At 37.8% G+C, this 25,483-nt stretch overlaps 1 protein-coding gene across 5 annotated transcripts in view; it reads left to right on the top strand.

Annotated features, from left to right (window-relative positions):
* The window catches only part of NCOA2 (nuclear receptor coactivator 2), a 189,801-nt gene that overhangs the window by 128,101 nt on the left and 36,217 nt on the right, over nt 1-25,483 (top strand). For all 5 annotated transcript variants that reach the window (XM_048286206.1, XM_048286208.1, XM_048286207.1 and 2 more), the window contains 7 exons: nt 8,760-8,863; nt 13,669-13,846; nt 15,234-15,419; nt 16,269-16,370; nt 16,467-16,607; nt 19,938-20,085; nt 22,222-23,491. In XM_048286206.1, the coding sequence (XP_048142163.1) occupies nt 8,760-8,863; nt 13,669-13,846; nt 15,234-15,419; nt 16,269-16,370; nt 16,467-16,607; nt 19,938-20,085; nt 22,222-23,491 (2,129 nt within the window). The remainder of the gene's footprint in view (nt 1-8,759; nt 8,864-13,668; nt 13,847-15,233; nt 15,420-16,268; nt 16,371-16,466; nt 16,608-19,937; nt 20,086-22,221; nt 23,492-25,483) is intronic.

Genomic DNA, 25,483 nt, shown 5'->3' with positions numbered 1-25,483 from the left:
ATTCTAGCACAGAATAATAAGTGACTGATTAAATTGAGGGTATTTTGGGGTAAGGCACTGATAGCCAATGTACTTAATCTAACACATGTACTCCTTTATTGTTGGAGTACTGTATTTTAGGCCTGTATTAAATACTGTAAATTACACTATAATCAATCAGATATTTGTTATTATACTGGTTACTAGACATTCTTAGGAAATGTAAATGCAAAACCAGAGCTCCAAAGCCCTGTATTTAAAAACGCATTTTAAAACCAGTGAAAATTATAAATTCTCAGCATCATCCTGGATTTAGGCCTTTTGATAAGGAAATTCCCTGGACAGGGCACCTTTGACGATTTATTTACTTTGATGATTTATTTATTTAGATATTTCTCTAATCGGTCAGTATAGACTGGAAAGATAATGTTGGTGGTCTTTTTGGGGAAAAGAGACAGAATAACTTTAAAACATAGGAATCTATAAATGTACATTTAATTTTTCTGTTTGCGAGTTAAGCGCAACCTTTCATTTCATATAAAAACATGTGTTGAACATACTCAAATATTTCAGTGAACTAAGACCTGTCTAAAAATTTCCCCAGAGTGAAACTATACCTAGTTATATTCTTTTCCACCTTTTTGAAAATATAGTGGAAAGGGTTAATATTGCAGCATGTCCGGGGATTCCATAGGTGATGGTCATGAAGGAAGCTTAATTCCATGTTCCAGAGATGAAAAACAACTTTCCACTCACAATGTGGTAGTTTCACACATCACCACAAGTTGTAAATGAGGCATGGGGTGAGAAATAGTTTCTGGATTCAGGGTTCCATTTAGTCTTAGTTTAGATTTCACTTAACGGGTAGTATAGCAGTTGTCCGTCTGTGTCTTTACTGATAAATAAAAGTACTAGAAATAATATCACCAAAGAAATTATTTTGATTGCTGTGTTGTGTCATATTTTTATGGTGTGCTGGGGTTGGATCAAGCCATTGAAGATCTGGGGTCCTGGATTTGAGTCTTCACTTGGGTCTTCACTTGAGCAGCAGCAGCAAGAAGGTTGTAATTCTGGGTTTTACTTCAGTCCCCAGTTCTTAACTTACCAGAGACTAGTGACCTTCTGAGGTGATATCAAGTAAGAATAATCTCTTGCCCACTGCATTAAGTAGAAAAATCCGCGGATGGTAGGTACAAAGTTCTGTAAATAATGCTGTTTCTGTAAATAACATCACTTTTATAACAGCTGTCACTGTTATATCCAAGAGTTAGCAATCTTCAGAGAAGTTATTTAAGTGTGTTTATGGATGGGATTCTGCCTCAGTGCTCTGAGTGGTGCCACATGCCAGGAATGCAGCACTGTGATACCCCAGCTTATGGGGCTTGGAGACAACTGGATCCTGGGGCCAGAGCAGGAAGGAGTGGGCACTGCAACTGCTGCCCCTGTCTTCTTCCTCACTTTCAGGAAGCAGACCATTGAGTTTTGTAGTAATGAGAAGGAAAAGAAGTCATAGGTGTTGATGACAGCAAAGACGGCAAAATGAGAGGCAGAAAGAAACCAAGGAAAAGGTAGTAAAATGCTTATTGAAATATTTAGCAAAAAATGCATACAGAGATAATAGGCACCTTTCTCTCCAGCAGTTAAATATTATTCTTGGTAAGTTGAATTTCATTATTTTTGTCCTTGTTCCAGTTTAACTGAGCTGGGGGCAATTATTTCTCAGGCAGTACTTCTTACACAAGGTGTATTGAGTGACAAAAATGCTGACTTGTACAAGAAAAGAAGGATGGCAAAATGTCAAAATTATTAAGAGACAAAACTAGTATTAATTTTAGGTATTATTACTTCCATTTGTTGCTATTCCTAAATCCATCCTGGGTTTTCAGTGCTCGTTTTCTTTTCACTGTCCATGAAAATTTTATATGCTGGCTACTGTTACTGACTTTTCTAAGAGCAGGACTTCACTCAAAGCTTGAAAAGCTCCATGAATGTTTACCTCTATTTGAAGGTTTTGTGAGAATGTGAAGCTTTCCATAGAGTTAGTGCCTTAGTGATCCTTTTTTACCATGGGAAGGGTGCCTCAGTGATGCTTTTTTACCATGGGAAGGTGGGGCAGGTATGTATACGATAGGAGAGCAGCTGCACCAGTTAGAGCAGCTTGCACTGGAAAAAAGACATCGCAGTGTTGTAAGTGCTGCGACTCCTGAGCGAGTAATTTCACTTACAGCTTTCCAAGGGTTTTTAGCTTAAGCCCTAGGGTCATTTTCATGTAAGTGTGCTTCCACCAGCAATAGTAAATGTGAAGCTAAACCATGTGGGTGTGATGAGCAGAGCAGAACATGGGGAGATGAGTTGGGCAGGCGAGCATGCAGTGGGAGTGCAGCCCTTTTCAAGCAAAGGGAAGCAGGGCTGACAGGAGGGCTGGGTCAGGGAGGTGGGCAAAGCTGTGCTCGCAGTGAATAAACGTGCTGAGAAAAAGTGCAGCTGTGCTTTTTTAATATGCACTGCAGGAGATTTCAGCAGCCTGATAATATATCATGCATTAATGTTGAAAAGATAAACACATTTGGAGAGCACAGGAAGGCCTTGTGTTTTTATGCTAGCAGAATGCTTCCTAATGAATAAGAACGTGCTGCTGGCTTCACAGAGCCATATGGCAGCTTTTCTAATTTTAGTTCGGTGCAGATGCATAATTCTCCCTTGTTTTACCTCCTAAAACCTTCCTGAGATGTTGCATAGTTTTTCCTGTAAGACTTGATCTATAGTTTCTGGGGGAAAATATGGATTCAAGAATCTAAGAGCTGCTTTGCTCTGGACAGATGTGTGCTGTGTGATGAAAGAGCAACCTCACTATATACTCACTTCCCTAAAATAGTAGCTAACTTTATTCACAAGGATGGGATAAGCTGGTCTTAAAATTGATTGCTGAAATAGTTGCTGTTTCTTAGGCACTGGTGTTTTGAAAAATTGCTTGCTTTCAGGGAATAAAAACAACTTGTATTGAGGCAATGGGAACTGGGTGAGAACGTGCAGGGGGATATCAAGTTTCATGTGAGCCATGGATCGTAGTGCTTTGAATTACACAGCTACAAGGCAGAGCTGCTTTCCCTGTGGTTAACCAAGCATCAAAATAACTTGCATGTTCTTCACTGCTTTACTTCATCAGGTGTAGTGATCCAAAACTACTCACATTACCGAATACAATTTTTTGGTTTTTTCTCTTCTGTGTTTTATTCAAGTTGATAAATTTGAAGGCATTTTCTGTATGGCCCTATTCATGTTAAACACCTCCTGTCCCATTACCACAGTCAATGTAATTACTTAGCAGTAGTTACACACAGATGTTATTACATCCAATATTTGAAATGTTATTTAATCTAATACTCAAAACTGTAAGGTTAGCTAAAATATAGCCTTTGCTAAGTATACTTTCTGCTCTATGTTAGCATTAGTTTTTAATAGTGTATCTACCCTTATCTTTGGACAGTTAGATACTTCTGCTGTTTTCTTGGTTGTTTAGATGTTATTTTTGCACAGCAATTCAGAAGGATCATGCAGGGCAAACAGAAATATGAATGAGGCAAGACAAAAGTAGTTGGCTAATACATACAAAAAATGGAGAAGATAAGTTGTTTTCAAGGCAGTTCCAGTGTAAAATTAAATTGCATGTTTAAACTTTGTATAGCATTTACATTCACTTTCAAGTGATGTTGCTGCTACTGTTACAAGGATCTTGATTTGTATGGGGTTTTTTAAGGTGCAGAGTTGAGCTTTCTAGTGTCACTTATTACAAATATCTTTGTTTATATTTTTTAATCTATTGTACAAATAAGGGTATGTGATTTGAGGTAAGTGTGGCATTTCAATAGCAATTCCAGAAAATTACAAAGAGCGGGGAGTATATATCTGGGAAACTGTTTTAAACAGTATTGGATAATTAACTTGAATTTACCTGTTACAGGGGGTTATTTTGCTTGACTTTTTTCTTTGGTGGTTTTTAGAGCATGGGTTCTTCCCTGTCCAGGGAACCCAGATCCTTCACCAGCATCTATTTTTTGCTCTTTTTGTTCTGTGAAGACCCTTAAATGTTGCTCCATTGAAAAATGAGCTAAATCTGCATTGATGCCAGTTTTCTCTTTTGAATTATGCTGCTTCTTTTTGAAATTCCTGCAGAGGCTAATTTTTACCCTTTTAATTCAAAAATGCATTTTGTTTTTGCAGAGAGCACAAAGGGGAAAATATTTCTGTAGCAGATTTCCTTAAGGAAGTTGGAGCAGAACACAGACAAAGAGAGCTTTTTTAGTGGTTCAGCTGGTCCTGCCTGCCCACCTGTAGGAAAGTAATGTTTGAAACACAACCAAGAGAAGGTGATGCCCATCAATAACACTTCAGAGTCTGCTGTCAGAAATGCAGGGAGGACTGACATAGCTTGAATTGGGAGACTGGAAAACCAAGAAGGCTTGCTAAGTTAAAATGTAGCAGGAGACTTCCAGCTATTGCTTTTGGCTTCTCTTCCTCTGACTTACGAATTTCTGTTAAACTAATGTGATTTCACAACGGTTTGCTTTCAGAATCTGGAATAAGCTTTGAATAAAGCTTGAGGCTTCCCACTCATAAGTTTGTCAGAAAATATTTTTGAGGGCTTTTTTTTCCTTCTTTATTCTGTATGTTACATGTAGAAAAGTAAATACAGTTTATGATCACTAGGAAGATGTCCAATTGAAAATATTAATATGTATTTTAGTATAATACTGCTTATGCAATTGTAAACATACCCCCAGTTTAAAGTCTAAATTACACACATCACTAAAATACTACATCATTGGATATATATATTCTTTGTAGTATCTCTCTCAGGGGTACTTGTATTTTATTTAAATTTTTTTCTCTCTCTAGGCTAAACTCTTAATTGAGCGGAGCTAATAATTATTTCATGTGCATGAAGTTTATACCACTGTAATTCAGATAAAATATGCTGGATCTCAGGTAGCCATATTCATAAGGATGGGACCAGTTTCTAATTTAATACTCCTTCTCCAGTGCAGAATTCCCTGTATGGAGATGAAGGCATGGGAAGTCCCTTTCCATCCTGCTCACTTCCTCTGGCAGCAAAGGGCTGTATTTCTCTTTCCACACTCTTTCTCTGCTGCCCTTTGGCCACTATGCCTGTAGGACACCTGGTAACACTTGCTGACATTTAACAGGGGCGTCGCTGTTCTAGGAGGGGGCATCACTGGGACGTGCGAGGTCAGGGAACCAGCTCCCACTCCCCATGTGGCTGCAGTGGAAAAATCTAGTGGCTGTGGTTAGTCACAGGGTAATACCAACGATTCTCATGGAGCTGGAAAAATAGGGTTCTGAGAGGCTTTGCAAGGTTGGGCCTTTACAGCTATTTTCCTAAGCCCTGACATTCAAAAATGATTGATCTAGTGTAGAAATTATAAACTCTCTGTGCTTTAAATTTCTTTGTAGGGCCCCCAGTGAACTTGAAAAAGATTGGAGTAAAAGTAAAAAAAAGGAAAGTAAACTTTACAGTTTTGCACCACTACTTAACACCAGAAGCTGAAACTGTTAAGAAAAATCAAGAACACTAACTTGTGATAATGCATAAGTGTTGTCAGAATTAGAAATTCGTATATCAATGATTGGTTTTTTTCTAGCCTTCCTGCAACAAATTTTTGTTGTCAATTGGCCCCACGTGCAGTATTGCTGAGGGAAAGATTTGCATTTCAAGACATTCCCCATGACTGACTGTCAAGACGACACTGCTGACAGGATTTGCACTTACTGTTCTTTGTATGTGCTGATAGAGTCTACACAAGGGGCTTTCTAGATCAATCAAAAATGGATAATTCATTGCATAGCTGAACATTATTAGTAGCTGCAGTTTATAACAATGACGTAAATTACAGCTGGTCCTACTCAGAACCTGAGGCCTTGGTTTCCTATACAATGCCAATTGAATTTAAGTGTGGCATGTGGCCTGGATGTGTAACCTCTTCTAAGCTCTCCAGCTACTTGAATTCTTACACAATTAAGTTACAGATCCAATTATGAAGTCCATAATTTTGGAGCACTTGTTATTTATAATGCTTTTCAGAGTGCCTAGCCAAATGTCGTGAGTAGTGTAGTGTACATTGTCACCATCTTTGGGAAAAGCAGGTAGGTAACGTTTGAGTATAAATAGCGTTTTCATATTTTCTCCATTCATTGCGCTTTTTCCATGAGAAAGCACTGAGTTTATTGATCCCACAAAGATGTTGGGCCCTCTGAGGAAAAGCGTGTCAAAGGGAAAAGAAAATGAAGAAGTCAAATGATTGTGAGGGATAGCTGGTGATGAAACAGAAGCAGTCAGGGATCAAACAGTCAAAATGGAGAAACAGGGGAGCAGAGAGGAAACCAGCTGCTTTCAGGAACTGGATGTGAGGTTTGAGAGATCCTTAGTCTGACCTGGTATTGCAGTTTCTGTGTTGATTACTATTATAGTAATTAAAAATGTCTTCTTTTTCCTTTGTATAAAACCTCATCAGTGTGCATAAAAGAAAACAGTTGTTTTTATAGATGTTATGGGTGGTTTGTATAAACTCCATGGTTATAAGAGTGAAAAAAATCATCAGCAAATACGTCGTATTATGTGAAAAGTAACCAGGAAAAGTAGTCTTTAAACTGGTGACATGAGGAAACTGTAATTAATGTGCTTGCACACCATTATTGGATCATATCTGCAGCCCCTCCATTTCTGGCTCATAGAGAATAATCCCATGTTCTCCCATAATCAAGACGGTATCAATGGCTGAAGCAGTGGTAGAATGAGAGCAGGAAGCTGGTATCCCTGTCCATTATAATATTTTGCAGTGTGAAAACAGAGATCACTTTATGCTACCAGGAACAGATGGGAAACAGATATCATCACTGGCTTTATTAAAAGCTCAACTCTATTTTTAGAATTCTTCTAGAATTTTTAGAACATGTTTTCAGTTTTGTATCATCATATGGTGCCAACTCTGCTGTGTTGTAGCATGGGAAGGATTGTTCAATTGTTTTTCTGTTACACCTAATTTCTGCTTTTTGCCGAAACAAGAAGGGTAAGGAAAAAAATAAAATCCCACCCCTAGTTTAAACCAGAAATACTAATTTAACATCCTGGTGAGTTTAAGTGGCAGAGGAAACATTAGTAGTTATTTCTAGTGAATTTATTTCTATCAGATTATGCTAATCAGAATGATTTAAAATTACTCCATTAGTTGCAACAATCCATCTTCAGAGCGATTTTGTGTTAAGTCATTATTCACAATGTTGTTATATAGTGTATAACACCTAAGAAGACAGCTAAAATTTTTGTGGCTCTTTTCATGAAAGCAAGAAACCATATAAATCTAGGATGAGACAGGCCGAGTGAGCAAAGCCTTATTGCCAGCGGGTGATTGCTGATAGGAGAACACCCAGGGCTTCACAAATGCAGTTCCTTTACTCTGTGTCTGAGCAGCATGTATTCACACTGACCTTAAAACCTACGCCAAGGACAGTTCAGAAGAACTTCACCTGCACTATTGCAGATCTACGGACAGTGGAAAATACTGCACATTTGGATACATTTCAATTTGTATGAACGATGCTTTAATTTCCGCTAAAGGTGATTTTCCAAAGGCCCTTTGCTCCATCCACACATGGTACTTTCAGTAATTCCTACAATGGATGTTCTTCTGCTTTATTGTTGTAGAAGGCATAAATTCTTGTTATCATTATTTCAGTGTGCTTTCATTTTTATTAAAACAATCTATTGCATCATACTAAAAATAAGAGATTTCTAATTATTTTTAATATTCTAGGTTGCAGGATGGCCCTAGCTTTTACATAACTGCTGCGTGAAAAATAATAAAAGAATGTTTTGAGTATAGAACTAACAACACAAAGTAACTTGTTTCATTAATTTGCAATGTACAATATGCATTAGAATGTGTATTTTACATAGTATTTTTATTACTTTTATTAATTCATCTTTAAACAAGAATATCATTCTTGGAATAGAAAAACTAATGCAGTTCATTACTTGATAGGAATTATAAACCCACTAGGTTTGAAAGTTCTGTGAATATGCCTTACATTTGGAGTTGGGTATAATCTGTGACGCTGTATACAACATATTATAACATATTGTAACGTATGGCATTATGTTCTAGAAACCTGAAATCATTATTTTCTTGCCTGTAATTTTCAAATACAGCACTTGAACTTTTATGTAGTTCTAATAACACATTGGTAAATAAGGTGGTATGAAAATTACGTGATAGTAAGAACGTGGGTGGAGGCATGGGAACAGAACTGAGACCGCTGTTTCTCGGTACTGAAACTGTAGATTGTGGACTTATGTTTTTCCTTCTAAATATAGCAGTCATGGAAAAGCTCTGCAGCTGTAAGCTTTGCATGCTCTTTTAGATCAGTCTTCTACTACACCTTGATCCTGGTTTTTGCTCACTGTGCCTTTATAACAAGCCCTTGTCTTTGCCCACTGTTAGGCTCTATAGTTTAGTAAAACGTCTAGCAGAGAAACATCAGAAATTATTTTATTTGTGTCATAAGACCTGAAAACTGAGAAGCAAATAGCTATGAGATGCAATAGCTATGCATCCGTTGAATCATTATGGGAGACTGTCTAATCTCACTTTCAGAACTGCTGCACTGTAAGCGTTTCACAGTTCTTCTCAGTACTCTGTGGCCTCTTGGTGTATCAGCGAAAGATCAGTCCGCTGTCACTTAACACATCGTTTTCTCTCTTGCAGAAAAAGCAGCAGCAGCTAATGAAGATGAAGTGCAAAAAGCAGATGTATCGTCCACAGGTCAGAGTGTCATCGACAAGGATGCACTTGGACCAATGATGCTTGAGGTAAAGAGCACAAAATCCCTTTATTTAGGGCTGTTCTGCTCCTCCTAGGGCAAATGAAATGAACAGGTGTAGGCAGAGGTTGCCGTAAAGGAATGTTCAAGAGAGACAAGCCCTCCTGGCTACTTGGAATTATGTCATTAAAGAGCAGGCAGCATATTTATTTCTCTTGCATTGAGTGATGAAACTCTCTTTAACTTGAAGTAGGGAGAGGCAGAGAGAATTATGCTTCCTCTTAACACAGACAACTTGAGGAGCTTCAGCTGGTAGCAAGTCTTGGGTGTCTGCTTGGTTTTTGTTGTTATGTCTGTTGTTATTTGTTCTGAACCACAACAGCTGTGGAAGACCTGTTGCACCTAAACATTGACTTATATATACTGTAATATACAAGTGAATAATATTCCTCTAAAATTGCATGTCATTGCTATACTGCTTTAATATTTTATCATTTCAGCTCTTGAAGCAGGACTCTTCCCTCTAGAATATGAAAGTAATCTAAGAGAGATTTTCAAGATGTGTATTTCAGTTTGTTCAGTTAAGATTTCTGTCTGATTTTAGCTGTTATTTTGATACCCCAAAAGGCAGTATGATTCAAGCCTAGCTTCCAAATGTGTTAGCAGTAATGTTGGGTAGGTGTGTTATCAGGGATCCTTATGTCATGTGCTGCTGTCCTTTGGCACTACTGCTTTATCTGCTTAAGCTCACTTGCAAACTGTTTATTCCTGTTCTGGCTGTGGACTTTATCCATAAGGAAGAATAAATGTTACTTTAGATAACATAGAACACAAACTCTGAATCAATCTAAAGGAACCAGCTTTGGCAGAAGCATAATTATTCTGTTATTTCTGAATGCATGTTTAACAGTTTTAAGTATTTGCATTATTTTTCATAATTGGTCGAATGAGGGCATAGTTTTCTATACTGCGTATGAAATAAAGGCTCCAAATTCACACTGCAAAACATCAAATTAGACAGGTTGGAGACATTGTTCTCTGAAAAGTGGGGGTAACAAATTAATTGATTAAATTTAATATTTATTATACATACTCACTGAATTGAATGTTGTTGTTTTTGCTATCAAGCAAGGTTATGCATTCATCTCTTACACTGGTATGTTAAAATTTATCTTTAATTTCCTATTAATTGTAAGGACCTGTTTTAATCGCAGGGAAAATAAGAACAAGATGATATTTTTCCTAGCTTATCCAGTTTGATTGGCTGTTGCAGCAAACATGACATGTAAAATCACCCATCTATTCTGGTGTTGCATTTAATTTAGTTTAGTTTTCCTTTGCATTTTAACAATGAAACATTGTGGAACTTAATTAATGAACCGTGGTCCTTTTGCACCAGGAAACTTAAAAAGGACTGAAAGTGGTTATGTATTTGCTGTGGAAAGGCTACAGGTACTTCCTTTGTGTCTTTATCGCCTTAAGGAAATGCAATTAAGTTATTTCATCTTTATAGAACCCCTTTATACAATCTCTTAAAAAAACCTACCCTTTTTCATTGCCAAATAAGAATAAAAATGGCAATGCTGATGAACAGTTTATTAGTTGATTTGGTTTAGAAATGTAATTGTATGTTTTTATTAAAGAATAAAACTAAAGAATCCTCAAAATAATGAGTGTTTCCTGCTGAAGAAAGTGAGTAAAATTCATCAGGCAGCTGCCTCTGAGGAATATTTTAACATATTTCTTGCTTAAAGCATAAAGTAGATAGGCAGAAAGTGTGGAAAAATAGTCAAGAGGGAGATGACAACATGTCAAAGAACACAAATGTATTTTCTGTTCCAATATATAATCTAAAATATCTGTTTTCTTGATTTCTCGTCCATCATATTGTCCCTTATTTGTTCATCCATTTTCCCAATAGCTCTGAAGAAAAGTTTTTGATTGTGGTGGCTTACATCTGGGGACAGAATTAAGAAATTATTGCAAAAGTGGAAGCTTCTAAAATATTCAAGTGTCTTGGTGCACTAACTTCCTCAAAAGCCTGCTGCTGCTCACCTGCAGGATTATTTTCTTAATAGAATAGAAAGAAATGGGAGACTGAATACAGGGCCTTTATTACTCTAAGTCCAGATGGGCACATCTGTGATCAACTCAAGGAACAGCTGTGAGGGAACAGCACAGAGAGCACTTCTTTGCCAAAGAAGTTGCCACTCTAGGAAACAGTAGGGAAAACTGAAGATTATTGTGGGATGCCAGTAACTCTCATAATCTCTTGCTTGCCATCTCCACCTTTGAAAATTTTCTCCGTAGGACTCCAATAAACATCTGTGATGGCTTTGGTTTTGCAACCCTTATGAATTGATGTATGGACAGCTGCCAAGCAGGATGGTTCAGCCAAACCCACATCCTTCTGCCAGCTCTAAATACCATGGCTTCTATGGTTGGCCAGCTGGGGAGTGATGTGGCTAGCATCGCTTTTTTCTTTACTTAGTTTTCAGACAGCTCAGCTTTCTGGTCCAGCTGTTCATAGCCTCACACAGTACAGGTTGCTGTTGTGATGTAGGAAGTACTAAATTAAACAGGCCATGCTTACACTGGCTTCAAGTAGTGGTGAAATGCAGCCTAAGACACTAATCCATAGCAGAGATGCTGATAGAAAGTTATACTAGAGCCTTGGTTTATTAATTAATTTGTAAATCTTTTTAGTTAAAATAAATACTACTCAGCAGGAAAAGGTAATGAAAGTTAAGAAAGTATAAAAAAAGTAGGGATCTCACAAAGAAAGTAAATCAACAGGAGGAACCAAGAATTATCAGAAACAACAAGAAGGCAAAAAACAACACCAGAGATTAGAATTTGTGACAACAGGAGAAAAAAGACCTAGTTTATCTTAATTTAGAGGCAGTCAGGAAAAGTATACACTTATACATTTATTTGTGTATTTTATTATGTTGTAATTTAAAATTGGAACAAAGAAAGCGTTTGTCAGCCATTGGCTCAGCTGCTCTGCTTGCATTGTGCTTTCACTGACCTTCCCCTGGAGCAGAATCATTATCTAACTTATCAAATTTAGTTTGGGAAGAGCTTCTGGAGCTTATGTGTTCCTACCTCCCACTGCAAGGTGGTCTGAGTAGAGCAGGTGGCCCAGATCTGAGTCCAGCCAAGGTTTGAATATCTCTGGAGAAGGGGGGTTTGCAGCTCTTCCCATATCTGACCACCTTCACGGTGGAATTTTTTTTCCTTGAATCTGCTTGAAGTTTCCTGACTTGCAACCTGTGTCTGTTGCATCTCATCCTTCCCTTGTAAACCTCTAACCTAGAGCCCAGCTCTGTCTTCTCTTTAGCCTCCTGCTGGGTGGCTGAAGGCAGAAGTAAAATCCATCGTTAGCCTTCTCTTTTATTGTCTGGATTTGCTAACTGCTCAGTACTGTGCAATATTTTAAACATCTCTTTGTAACCAGTGGACTTGAGAACTGCCTTTTAAGACCAACACATGAGTTATACAGTATACAAGTTGGGTCATATCAAAAATGCCTTGTGCTTGCTGTGGCAGCTCCTCCTTGTTAGACTGTTTTGCGGTGAGCTGTGTTCAGATTTAGTATGGATCCACTTGGTTCTGACCCACAATGAATTGTGTGTGGCCTGGTTTTCTGATTTATTTCTGTCCCTGGAGATACAATAACAACTCTTCTAGTGATTTCCTGCCAGTCCTTAGAGAGGTGTATAAATCAGGCAAAGCTGCAGAAGTCTGTGTAGGTTGTTAATTGAATGCTTAGACCAAAAGCTTTTGTTCTTTTAAGTTAAACTGTATCCCCCCCCTTTATCTGCTCATATGACATAAAGTTAGAGGGATGAATTCTGATACATTTCTACTATCTGCAGTCATGCTTGCATCTTAAGAAAAATAAAGTTTGCATGAGAATTGCTTACCAATACTCACAATTTTACTTCATCATCATTAGGTAGAAGTGATATGTGGCTTAGGCTTCAGATAACACAGGGCAGATATCTTGGAAAGAATGCGGCAGCTAGGTTGTCACTGTCGCAAGAGATAAGAAAGGAAACCAATCAGCAGAAAATACTAATGTAGACACTTCCTCACAGAAACTTTAAGTCCTTTGGAAAACCATGAAGCTGAGTTGAAGAGGTGAAAATCTGATTCTTGTTCCCTGGATGATGGGTAGATTGAATTAAACTGGTGTCAAATTATAAAAAAATGAAAGCAGTCCTAGGAGCAGAGGCTAAAGCTCCCTCATCTCACTGCTCACTGCCTGCTCTCAGCTCCCTTTGCCCTTCTCTGCTTTTAATGACTCATGTTCCCAGCTGCATGGAACCTCACCTCTATGAAGATGCACTGCTGGGGATGGGGAGAGAGTCATTCCTTCTGCCAGTGTTTTCCTTGCCTTGTGCCAGCATGTCCTGTGGTGTTTTCCTGGGATCAGTCTTCCTGTACTGCATAGAGGAGTGAACAGGCTGTGAGTTTAGCAGAACCATCTTGTGGTCCAAGTTTCTTACCTCATACACAGGCAGACAGATAGAGAACAACATCTTCCATTATTTCTGTTTGTTTGTGTGGGGTGGGGGGTTTGGTTTGTTTCCATGTGTGAGTTTCATTGTTTTGCAAGGTGTGCACCTTTCTTTGCTTTTACACTAGTTTCATATAACGAAGATTAGATGCTCAATCTGAAATGTGTCCTTTGCTATTACAGACAATTATATAAGGACTGGGGTGGATGCAGAAAGATTCAGATTCTTCTGAACTGAGTATTTATTTTCTCTGTATTTTGTTAATCTGATTGTTTGGTATTGTGGCTCTCTCACTTTCTCTCTCTGGTTTTCTGTTTTTCCCCCTTAGGCCCTAGATGGGTTCTTCTTTGTAGTGAACCCAGAAGGTAATGTTGTGTTTGTTTCTGAGAATGTGACGCAGTACCTGAGGTACAACCAAGAAGAGCTGATGAACACAAGCATATATAGCATCCTGCATGTAGGGGACCACAATGAATTTGTCAAAATCCTGCTGCCAAAATCCTTAGGTATATAACTTTTCCTTGCATCATACCATTACTTATTTAACTTTGGTTTTATAAGTCGGCATTTCAGTAACTTAAGTTAATGTCCTGACACTACTTACAGTTTCATCATATACATTATTTATTTTTAATGTATATATAGACTATGAATGATTAATATTATACTCAAAAGCATCCTCCACTCTTTTCAACTTCTTCTTTGTTAAAATTGCTCTTAGTAACTCATGTTAGCTGATATTTTTTAATGGATCTTCGGAGTGAAACACTAAAAGACAGCATTAGCAATGTGAACTCTCTGTTAGTTCTCTGTCTAGGCTGCTCGTTCCAAGAATGGCCGGGGAAAGGAGGAATATAAAAGAATAATCAGAAACCTCCTTACACTAGAATTTTTATTTTAATGTTTTTATGCTCAGCAGTATTTACTCTTGACTTTCAAAACCTGTTTTTGTTAGTTGGAGCCATTTTTGGATTCATATTAATATTAGTTTTAATGTCATTGAGTTTTGGAGGAGATGAAAAGAAAGTCAATACTGGGTGCCTCATTTACTCACAGCGTTTAAAAAGTATTCAATTCACTTTAGCATTTTATTACTGTACTTACATACTTTGAAGAAGCAAAAATGTAAATGGCTAAAGTCAATATATTACTGCATTTATTGCATTTTATGACTGAAGAGGGCAAGTGAAGAGTATTTTAAATATGACCCTGCCATTTCCTAATGTGGTGTAACATTAATTTGCTCTGACTGATGTCTAGTACCTGTATTTGTGCATCTCAGGATTTTGTTTCTTTTTTTACTTGTCTTAAGCACTGTGTTAGGCTTTAGTTTTATCCATCACTCCACACAGGTAATTTCAACCCTTCAGTCTTTCCCATTGTAGCTGAGACTGTGTGTTTCAATATTCCCTATTGTATTGCTTCCTGTTTTTATAAATGCATATTAGTTTCGTTTCTTTCCCTTTCTAATCTGGGCAGATATTTTTATACAATGCAGCCATGTCTTTTAGTAGTACCTTTTACTGGAAAGATCCTACATGCTGCCTTAATTTTTCCAGTCTCATAAATCAACTTGATCTACCCAGTGAGCTTTTGCTGTACTGTATAACTTTGACATGCACCAATATTTAGCCTTTTATTCTGCTTTTCTACTATGTCATTTTAAGTCACTTGAAAAAACAAATTAGCAGCACTCTTAAAATCTGTTAAGTTTATAAATGACCTTGTTACGTGCTGGTTTGGGCTTTAATATTAAAATTAGATTGTTATTGTTGTTAAATGAGCTTGTTTCCCAACCAGTTTGTAAAGCATCTTGATTAATTTCCTGTGGATTAAGCAGCAGAAATGCCTGGTACCAGATTTATCTCACTATCTGATTTTGCTTTTGCTCAGTGAATGGGGGATCTTGGTCTGGTGACACTCCTAGGCGTAATAGCCATACCTTTAATTGTCGGATGCTGGTAAAACCTCTTGCTGATTCTGAAGAAGGCCATGATAACCAGGAAGCACATCAGAAATATGAAACTATGCAGTGCTTTGCTGTTTCTCAACCAAATTCCTTCAAGGAGGACGGTGAAGGTAATTATCATTTCCAGTTTTTGTTAGTGCACTTTCAGTGCAGTCGATAAAGTGACCTCTAATTCCTGAAAATTGGAAAAATTCTTAGTTTTTTTTCCTTTTTTGATTTAACTGTAGAAATGTACTTTTGTCTTGGCTATGAGTGTATACTTGCATGCACCTATTTGTTAAACTAGCTGAGAGAACTGAGAGAAATTCTGTTTACCTCAAAGAGAGATACCCTAGTTTTATATTGCTGCAATTGTAAGAAAAATGTAGCTGACTGGGAAGAAAGTTTCAAAGGGCAGTTTTTTGAATTCTTAGAATTTGAAGACAATCGTGGTTCACCATTTCCTTTACCATTTACTACTTCAGCAGGTAAATTTCCTCAGATTGTTTTGTAAGTATTCAGGTAAGTAAAAATGGTTATCGTGAAGGTGCGTTCTCAGGAACAGCAAGCGTTTGGGGCAAGTTTAAGAAATTTGGCTTAGAAGGTATGGAATGGTGAGTGTTGAAGAAATGTGCTCTTTGTGCATGCAGTACATTCTTTTTTATTACTTAACCTCATAAGTGGTTGAGCTACTACAGGTATATTCATAAACATGTGCCAGTACTTAACGGGTTGTGGTAAACTCCTTGTTAATTTTTCTTCTGAAAGAAAAAAAATCCACCTTTCCTGTTTTATTTAATGTTTTAGGAAGTAATGAAGATACAAACCCACTGAGCTTTGTCTATGCGTTTATTGGTACAAAATTTATTTTTGGGTCCAAATAAATTTAAAGAACTTTTAAAAAATCTTTCTGAAGTCTTTGTGGAAACAAAAGTCTTCCCCTTCTATAAAAATTAAATGAAGCAACATTTTTCTCTAAGATTTGCAGTCTTGCTTGATTTGTGTTGCAAGAAGAGCTCCAATGAAGGAAAGACCACTTCTTCCTTCGTCAGAGAGCTTTACTACACGCCAGGATCTTCAAGGTATTGTAAAATAGGGGTAGAAGTTTTTAATTTTATTTCCTTTTCCTCAATGGGGGAATTGCTATAACAAATGTTTTCTAATGTATCAAATATCAGGCAAAATAACTTCACTGGACACAAGTACCATGCGAGCAGCTATGAAACCCGGCTGGGAGGATTTGGTCAGAAGATGCATTCAGAGGTTCCATTCACAGCACGAGGGAGAAATATCTTTTGCCAAGAGGCATCACCAGGAAGGTTAGGTTTCATACTTTTAGCACTTTCTATATTTAACCTGTTTGCCATTTGTATCTCTTGCTTGTGTTCTCTTTGTTATGCTTTCATGGAACAGTCAACAGCTACTGACAGTCCCTTTCTCAAGCTGTTTTATCTAACACACTGATGGCTCTCTAGGCAGGTCTTCAGCTTTCTCACTGTTTGTTTTAGCCTTCTTGTTACAACTGTGCCATCCTGGAGTATGTTTTAAATCTTCAAAATGTCAAAATTATTTTGGAAAGAAAGACCCTTGCATGTTGTCCACCAAAATGTTCACTGGGCATTATTCTTCAGAACCTCAACTCACACATTCCAGTTCATTGCCTGTATTCCCTTTCTCTACAAAAATGGACTTTTACCGTCACATTTCCTGTGAGAAACACTGAGTGTAAATTCCCAAAGCTGCACCACTCATACTGTTTGGAAATCTACATTGTTGCACTGTATCTAGCTGATAAGTGTTATAGGATATACCACAAGCACGTCTACTCAGTCAAGATTATGGTAGGTAAGAAGCAGGAAAGTACTGCACTTTGGAATGGTCCCCATGAGGTTTCTGTGGTAGTGACTGTGTGGGGATTTTTCATAAAACCCTTACACTTCTAATTCTAGTAATACAGACCCAAATTAATAAAGTGAATAACCCTATCTAGTCCATGGGAAAGTAATTTTAAAACCAATTGGGAATAGCTGGAACATTTCCAGTACAGAAGCATCATTCTTTGGGTTCATGTTTAAAGAACAGGGTTTACAGCTGGCTTGTAACAAATAGTTACCATGGTCATTAAGCAACAGGCATGTCATCTTAGATACTAAATTGTAACTGGAATATCAAATTATTCCACCAAATGCACAAAAAAAAGAGCTTTAGTCATGAGGCATTAGTTAAATACTCTTTAATACGTTCTGCTTTCATGAAATCTTCAGGTGGTGTTTTAGAAATGTGGGATCACAGAAATGCTGTGTTATTTTAGTTAGCAGTTTTTGGGGTATATCCAGTAGAAGTGCTAAAAGTTTCACAGCCTTGTGCTGTGATTTCTGACAGAACTGAAGAAGGCAGTATGCAATTAAAGTTACACTGGGGGTTTAGAGAGCAGTTGCAGGTAAGGACCCATCTGTGCCAGAGGTGTTTTAGGGGTATCTCTTATAGCGTCCCAGCACTTGTTATTTCAGTCTTCTTCAAGTTATTCCTGACCAAATTAGCAGCTACTACACTGAGTGCCAAGGTTTGAATGAGTCCTCCCTTAAGCTATCTATGAAGTGGTGAAAATATATTTGCTTCAGGGTTTGCACTGTATCATTTTTCAGTTGTGGCTTAGGATCGTTGTGTTAATTGTAGAATTAGTCTAAATGAGAGGGCTCTTCTTGTCAAAGTGAAAAGAGTGAGTTACAAGAGGAGGAAAAACCTCTGGAATGGTTTTCCTACAAATGATGCAGCAATGAGGAAGAATAATGGCTGAAATGTTGCCCTCCCCTGCCCTGCAGGACGGAGAAGAAAAACAAGTCATATCTTGGGCTGTAGCATCTTTGTGCTTGACTGAGGAACCCTTTGCAGTTTTCAAGTCATTGTGGTTTGAGAATAGAAGCAAAGAAAGTAATGATCTCCTATGTGTAATCCAGCATTATGCTGTGAAAAAATGCAGCATCAGCTTGATAAACAATAAAAAGCAAGCTTTAAAATTATCTGTCAGTATAAAATGCAGAATATATGGTAAGTTTTTATTGGCCGCAGTCAGAAAAATAGCATTTCCTCAAGAGGAGTACGGAAACATTCTTGTTTGCTTAAAGAATTAGTTTGGAAAATGATTTAAGTAGAGATTTCACTTGTATCCTGTTGGCATTGAGTACTGGAATTTCCTGATGTGGTATATGCTAAAGTTAAGAGCTTTGGACCTTCTGGTGCCCAAAGGTTAAACTGAAACAATGACATACCTAACAGTGAAATTCTGTTTTGTATTGTTTCACTGTTGTAGGTTTTTGTTTCTCGTTACATTTTTACTCTGAAAAACCCCTTCTGGTTGTTTAAATTGTGCTTCCTGTTTTCTCACTGCCTAGATAATACTTTGAAACCTTGCAGAACAATATATAACAGTGGGGGACAGGGAAGGAAAGCAATCGTAACCAGTCTTGCAAGGCTGAAAATGTGGTAGCTCTGTAGACCAGACAAATAAAGGCCACACTTGGAAAACCATGTCATTTCATTACAACAGGAAATATTAAAAGACAAGCAATGAAATGAAGATCACATGATACTATTAACTTAAAAAAAAAAAAAGAGAGAAAGAACCCCACAGAAAATATATATGTAGGAAAAAATAGGAAATTAAATGTATTTGTAGTGCTTCATTACTATTTTTTCCCTAAATGATTATATGAAAATTTTTGAAGTATTTTACTTCTCTCAAATCTGCAATTCTTATGTGATTGCTTTTGGACTAGAAATTGTAAGCGACCACACTCGTTTCATTGATGGCAGAGAGTGAAGAGTAGAATAAATGTTTGGGTGATTTGCTTTTCCATAACATGTTTTAATTTTTTTGTTAAAGAAGTTTCACAGGAGTCTGTGGAAGTTAGAGAACTGAATTTGTTGAAGTTCACATTTACATTAAAAACTTAAAGGGCTGCAGAATATGTACAGTGAAGTAAACCCCAAACCTGAAATGCCGTCAACACTGGGAAAAGGTAGCACAGCCCCAATTTTGGTTTCCGTAATTTTATTTGTAATTTTTTTGAGCTATATGTATTTTATATTTGTTTTTTTAAAAAGAATAATTTCTCTTTCCAGTTTTTATTTCTAATTGTTCTTATGTAAAAGTTTTATGCATTTTTTAACTTAAAGAATTAGTGTTGCAAGACAATTTAAACAGGCAATAAGGAGGAAAAGATACAGTCTAATGGAAACAGATGATCTAAGAACGAAGGACATTTTTATTAATACATCATAAAGTAGATGGTACAATGAAAAAATATTTGAGGAACAAAAGGAATTAGATACATATTTGATGAAAAGTGAAATGGACATCAAGAACTTCCTGTCTGCTCCTGAAATACGTTCTGTTTCATAGTATCTTCCTGTTATTGCTGTCACTCCTTACAAATTTTCATTTGATCGCCCTACAGTTTGCAGGATCCTTTATTTTATATGCATCATGTCTATTTATTTTCAAAATGTTCTTTTTGTTTCTTTTGTTTAATTAGCACCATATCTGTGGTACTGATGCTGATGGATTTAGAACATCAGATGCTGAGCAGCTGAGCTACCTGTACTGCAGTTTCTCCTTAGTTTAACTGTGTTGTTCTGCTTGCCTGCAGTGCTGAGGCAGGGACTGGCCTTCAGTCCTGTTTATCGCTTTTCCCTGTCGGATGGCACCATCGTTTCTGCCCAAACGAAGAGCAAGCTCATCCGTTCTCAGACGACCAGTGAACCTCAGCTTGTAATCTCCTTGCATATGCTTCACAGGTAATCCTGGCCACATTCTTTCACCCACACTCTGCTAAGAGATGTGGAAAGTACAAGGTTGCCAAAGCAAATAGATTGTTTAAGGCTGATAGGTTTCAGTTGACCCAGAACTGATATCATGGAAACAAAATAAGATTTTGAAATCAATGCTTGCAGCAGGAAAAGACTGTAAGATTATTTCAGGATTTAAAAATGGCATGCTGTATTTTCAAAGTCATGTTCAGTATTTTAATTTCCCTTATTTTGCATAGTAGATACAAGAAACTTTCCAGCTGTAATTAAATCTAGAAAATTTAGAGGGATTAAATTCTTGTAGTTCACATTCTGTTATTGGTCCTGGTTCTTCTTAAAAGAACATGTTAAGATTACTAGGACTGCACTTTAGACAAACTGTTATTTCATTCTTTGATTCCCTTTGTGCCTTGTCTTTTTGGTGCTTGGCTTAGTGGCTTTCTCATGGCCAATCCTGAGAAGTGCTATTACTAAGTGCCCTTAGTTAAGAGTTTTTTTTAAAAAGCACGGCCAATAATATGCTAAAGTCAAGTTTAAGTAATCACTGACATCAGAACTTCAGCGTACAATTTTTATTAAGTCATTGCATGTCCTGGTGTATTTGTATCAGATTTTGCTTCAGGTTTTATGGGCTGACTGTAATTACAACACTATTTTCCTTTAATCCTCTGTATCATTTTTCTTGAGAAGAAGAAACCAGTGCTAAACATAATTATAACTGAAATCCTTTTATAGAAATTGTAGATTTGCAAATTGATCTGACCAAAAGCTGTCTCAAATTTTTCTTTGCATTGCTGAAGATACCTAATATTTCATTAAGTGCCAAATTTTAAAAAGCAAGCACTATTAATTTTAAAATGGTACTTGTATATTTTGTTGCACTTTTTTCAGCAGAGTGCTGGTACTACTATATTTGTAATAAGGTTTTAAAAATACCCCTTTTTTATAGTTAATGTTTTTCACCTTTGCCCTCATGCCTAAGATAACAAACACAGAATAAAGACTCGCTACTCTATATTCTTGAATTATTTCACTTCTCATGCTTTAGCAATGTGAAGGTTTAACTGCACTTATTTATACTGTGCAAATAGGACTGGTTTTTGTCTCATGGAAAATGCATATTAGGAATGTTCCATTTGTATTTGGCTTTGGAAGTCCAGAGTTGATTTGATTTTTGTCAGAATCTCTTTTTTTTTTTTGCTTCCTAACCTACTTGACTCTGTCTCTTCTGTAGCTTTTAGCATTTGGGAATATGTCTGATTTTCCTAATTTAAGTTTTAGCACAGAGTAAAAAGTGTATTACATCTTCCCATAAACTAATTTAAATCTACTGGGGAAAAGAAACGTGACTTTCAGGTGCTCTCACAAGAGCTTTTTCTGTGTGTCGCTCTCTCTTCTGTTTCTTCTATCTTGCAGCCTACGTCTCTAAAATACAGGTTTCAGCTCCTGTGTGTGTGGTTTGTTGTTTTTCTTCTCCCCTTTTCCTGAAGGCCTATGCAGGACTGGATTGCTAACAGACTGTTCTCATTCTGAAGCAGTATCCAGTAGTTCCCTTGGCTCACATGCTGTTTTGGAGCAGTATTGAAATACTCTGGCAGTGTAAAAATGTGACTTTTTCAACTTTCTTTTCACTAGGAACTTGGTGGGCAAGTAGCCCACTCCAGCCTTGTGGTGGGGCTAACTCACAGAAATTCAAAACTCCAGCAAACAGCTGTCCACAGCTGTCTTGTAAAACATGTATTTGTTGGGTTGTATGTTTCAGATGAGATTTCTGTCAGTTCTAGAAGTTAGCCTGCCAAATTGTGGAGGAGAGATACATTAAAGGGAGTCTGAAATTGTAACCTATCAGCATTTCTAATGACTGTCATTTAAGTGAGGTTTTAATTTTGTTTTTCCTCTCTTCCACTGTTTTGTAATGATGTACTGAAAAACCATACTGTTGATGTTCAGCCATGTTGAGAGTCACATATCACTTTTGTCAAATTGTTGATTTGTTTTTGATTGTAGGGGTTTTGTGTTATTTTAAAGTGAGGTTTGGGGTTTTGCTTCTTTTTCCGTAATGTAATTGCAAGTTGGCCAGTGTCATTTAGCTAACAGACTGTTTTTCTTCCCCTTGCCACATAGAGAGCAGAATGTCTGTGGAATGAATCAGGATTTGACTGGACAAGGAATGGGGAAGATATTGAACCCAATTAGTTCCAGCAGCCCTGCCCATCAGGCCATGTGCAGTGGGAACCCAGGTCAGGATATGACCATCAGTAGCAATATAAATTTTGCCATAAATGGCCCAAAGGAACAAGTGGGCATGCCAGCAGGCAGGTTTGGTGGTTCAGGGGGAATGAACCATGTGTCAAGCATACAAGCATCCACTCCTCAGGGTAGTAACTATGCACTAAAAATGAATAGCCCCTCACAAAGCAGCCCTGGCATGAACCCAGGGCAGCCAAACTCTATGCTTTCCCCAAGGCATCGCGTGAGCCCTGGAGTGGCAGGAAGTCCTCGCATCCCACCCAGTCAGTTCTCCCCTGCAGGAAGCTTACATTCACCTGTGGGAGTCTGCAGCAGCACAGGAAATAGCCATAACTACACCAACAGTTCCCTGAATGCACTTCAGGCCCTCAGCGAGGGCCACGGCGTTTCTCTAGGATCGTCGTTGGCTTCACCTGACCTAAAAATGGGAAATTTACAAAATTCCCCTGTGAATATGAATCCTCCCCAGCTAAGCAAGATGGGAAGCCTGGACTCTAAAGACTGCTTTGGAATATATGGGGAGCAATCAGAAGGTACAACTGGACAAGCAGAGAGCAGCTGCCATTCAGGAGAACAGAAAGACAACAGTGATAGCAACATGCCACCGGTTGTCAGTGGCGAGAGACCTGATGGACAAAATAAACTGCACGACGGAAAAAGCCAGACAAAGCTCTTACAATTGCTGACCACCAAATCAGATCAGATGGAGCCTTCACCTTTGTCCAGTACCATGGGAGACATTAGCAAGGACTCCGCGGGAGGGTTGCCTGGGTCTGGTTCAGCACATGGAACCTCGCTCAAGGAGAAGCATAAAATTTTGCACAGACTATTGCAGGACAGTAGTTCTCCTGTAGATTTGGCCAAGCTCACAGCAGAGGCCACAGGCAAAGAACTGAACCAGGAGTCCAGTAGCACAGCTCCTGGTTCAGAGGTGACTGTTAAACAGGAGCCAGCGAGTCCTAAGAAGAATAACAATGCACTACTTCGCTACTTGCTAGATAAAGATGATACTAAAGATATTGGTTTACCAGACATACCCCCAAAACTGGAGCGGTTGGACAGTAAGACAGACCCTTCCGGTAGCACAAAGTTAATAGCTATGAGGACGGAAAAAGAAGAGATAAGCTTTGAGCCTAATGAACAGGTAAGCTGATTTTTGCATTATGTGTGAATGAGTTGTTCCAGGCCTGCATTCCTGCCATCTGACTTCCTCTAAGAGTGGTATCTTGGCAGTTCAGGACAGTGTTACCTGTATTTTGAAATCCAGTCTTCGCTCAGTTTTCCAGTTGGTGTTACTAAGTTGTGATCATCACACTGTGTGAAAGCACAGACTCTGCCTGGGAAGAGATGGATAATGCAGGGTACCTTTCCCAGATGGTAGCCAGGCGAAGACAAAATACTCGTGACTCTTGGTTAGTGCTGCCTAATTGACAGCTTTTCCCACAGACTGATGTTGAACTGCTGTTATGCTTGCTAAATGAGTCCTTGACATAGGCCAGCATAGCAGCTACCCTCCTTCCGTGGAAAACAGGTTCATGCCCAAGAACAGAAGTTGTTTGAAAGGACTGATAACAACTTTGCATTACTGGTCTTTGTGCTATGCTTGACCTGCAAATTAAAATCAAAGCAAATATACTTCTGTGCCAGTTTGGAGGATTTATTGGGGTTTTTTTGTCATCTTAAAAATTCTTTATATTCTGCTGCAAGTTTCTGCGGATGATTAATGGTTCAGTGCAGGGATCATGTCTCCTTGTGCAAGGTTATCTACATTGAATTTTACATGCAGGATTTCTTTGCTTTCTGTGCAAGATTGCTTGTTGCTCTGCTGCCCAACACACTAATAAATTGTGTACTGTTGGGGCTTATGCTAAAAAGTGTTATGTCACTGGCTTTCATGCAGAATTCACTTTCCAAAAGCACCAGGTCCACATTACCCAGAGTGCTCCAGTTTTCAGAGCTTTGCAAGAAAAAAGGACACAGCAAAAGCAATCTGATACTTCAGTATTACTGTTTATATTATTTATAAAATGGGTAATTACAGTATCAATTTTAGTATTTTCTGGGAAGGTTATAACTAGCTGGAGTTAATCATCCTTGGATTTGTCTTACACCATCAGATCTCCCAGCTGGTCATTAACCCCTAGGCAGCCCTGTGTGTATGAAGCCTTAGTTTGTAAATCATGATCAGATCATATACCATGCAAACGTTCACGTCTCACAGCCATATCCTTAATTTTAAAAATTTTGTATATTTTTTAATGTGCAGACTAGGCTTTAGCTTGTTTATTTTTTTTTATCCATTCTATTTTTTTATTGTGTGTGTATAAAGACATTCTTTTTTATATTTTCTGTATTGTATTGTGAGGCTGAGCAGGGATAGACAACATTTTCTTAGCCCTAAGTCACAACATTGGATTTTTTTTTTTTTTATTTGCCCTTTTGGCAATTTATAACTAGTAGACAGTTCTTTCAACAGTGGTTATAACCACAAAACATAGAGGCCAAACATGCCATTCCAGAGTAGATGCAGCACTGTTAAAATCTCAGTTATCCAGGCAACTCCTAAGGTTACTTTGCTGCTTTTGTTTCAACAGAATTTGACAACTATTGCCATTATGTAAGAGCAATTGTGGTTTTTCAATCCTTCCCATGCTTTAGGAGAAACATAGCCAGATTGTACTAATTTCTCCTCACTGAAATTTGCACTGATTTATCCTCAAGCTTGGATGTTGGTTTAGTTTTCAAAAGAAGCCTCTATTTTGTAGTGTCTGTAAAGGTAGGATTTAGATTCTGTGTGAGAGCTTATGGTTCATTAGGCTAGAAAAACACAGATATCAAGAAATTCACAGCTAAACTGGCAAGAATGGACTACTTGTAAAATGTCTGATAGATTTCAATTCCTAGTTCAGATCCTACACATTGAAGTCAGTACTAGATGGAAAGCAGAGATCTTAAATCCTCCAGTATTAGGTACTCGACAAGAATGTAAAATTTGATAATAACCAAAAAATTTATGCCCTTCATCCGTAGATCAAAATCAGGGCCTTCAGATGGTTTATTCCCCAAGAATTAAATTTCTAAAAGAATTAAAATTTCCTCTTTCATGATCTCTATGGAGTACACAAGAAACAGCTTA

Source organism: Corvus hawaiiensis, chromosome 26, assembly GCF_020740725.1.
Source record: "Corvus hawaiiensis isolate bCorHaw1 chromosome 26, bCorHaw1.pri.cur, whole genome shotgun sequence".
In the NCBI taxonomy this organism is placed as follows: Eukaryota; Metazoa; Chordata; class Aves; order Passeriformes; family Corvidae; genus Corvus; species Corvus hawaiiensis.
Note: the sequence above shows the minus strand (reverse complement) of the source record. Positions and strands in the feature narration are given on the sequence as shown.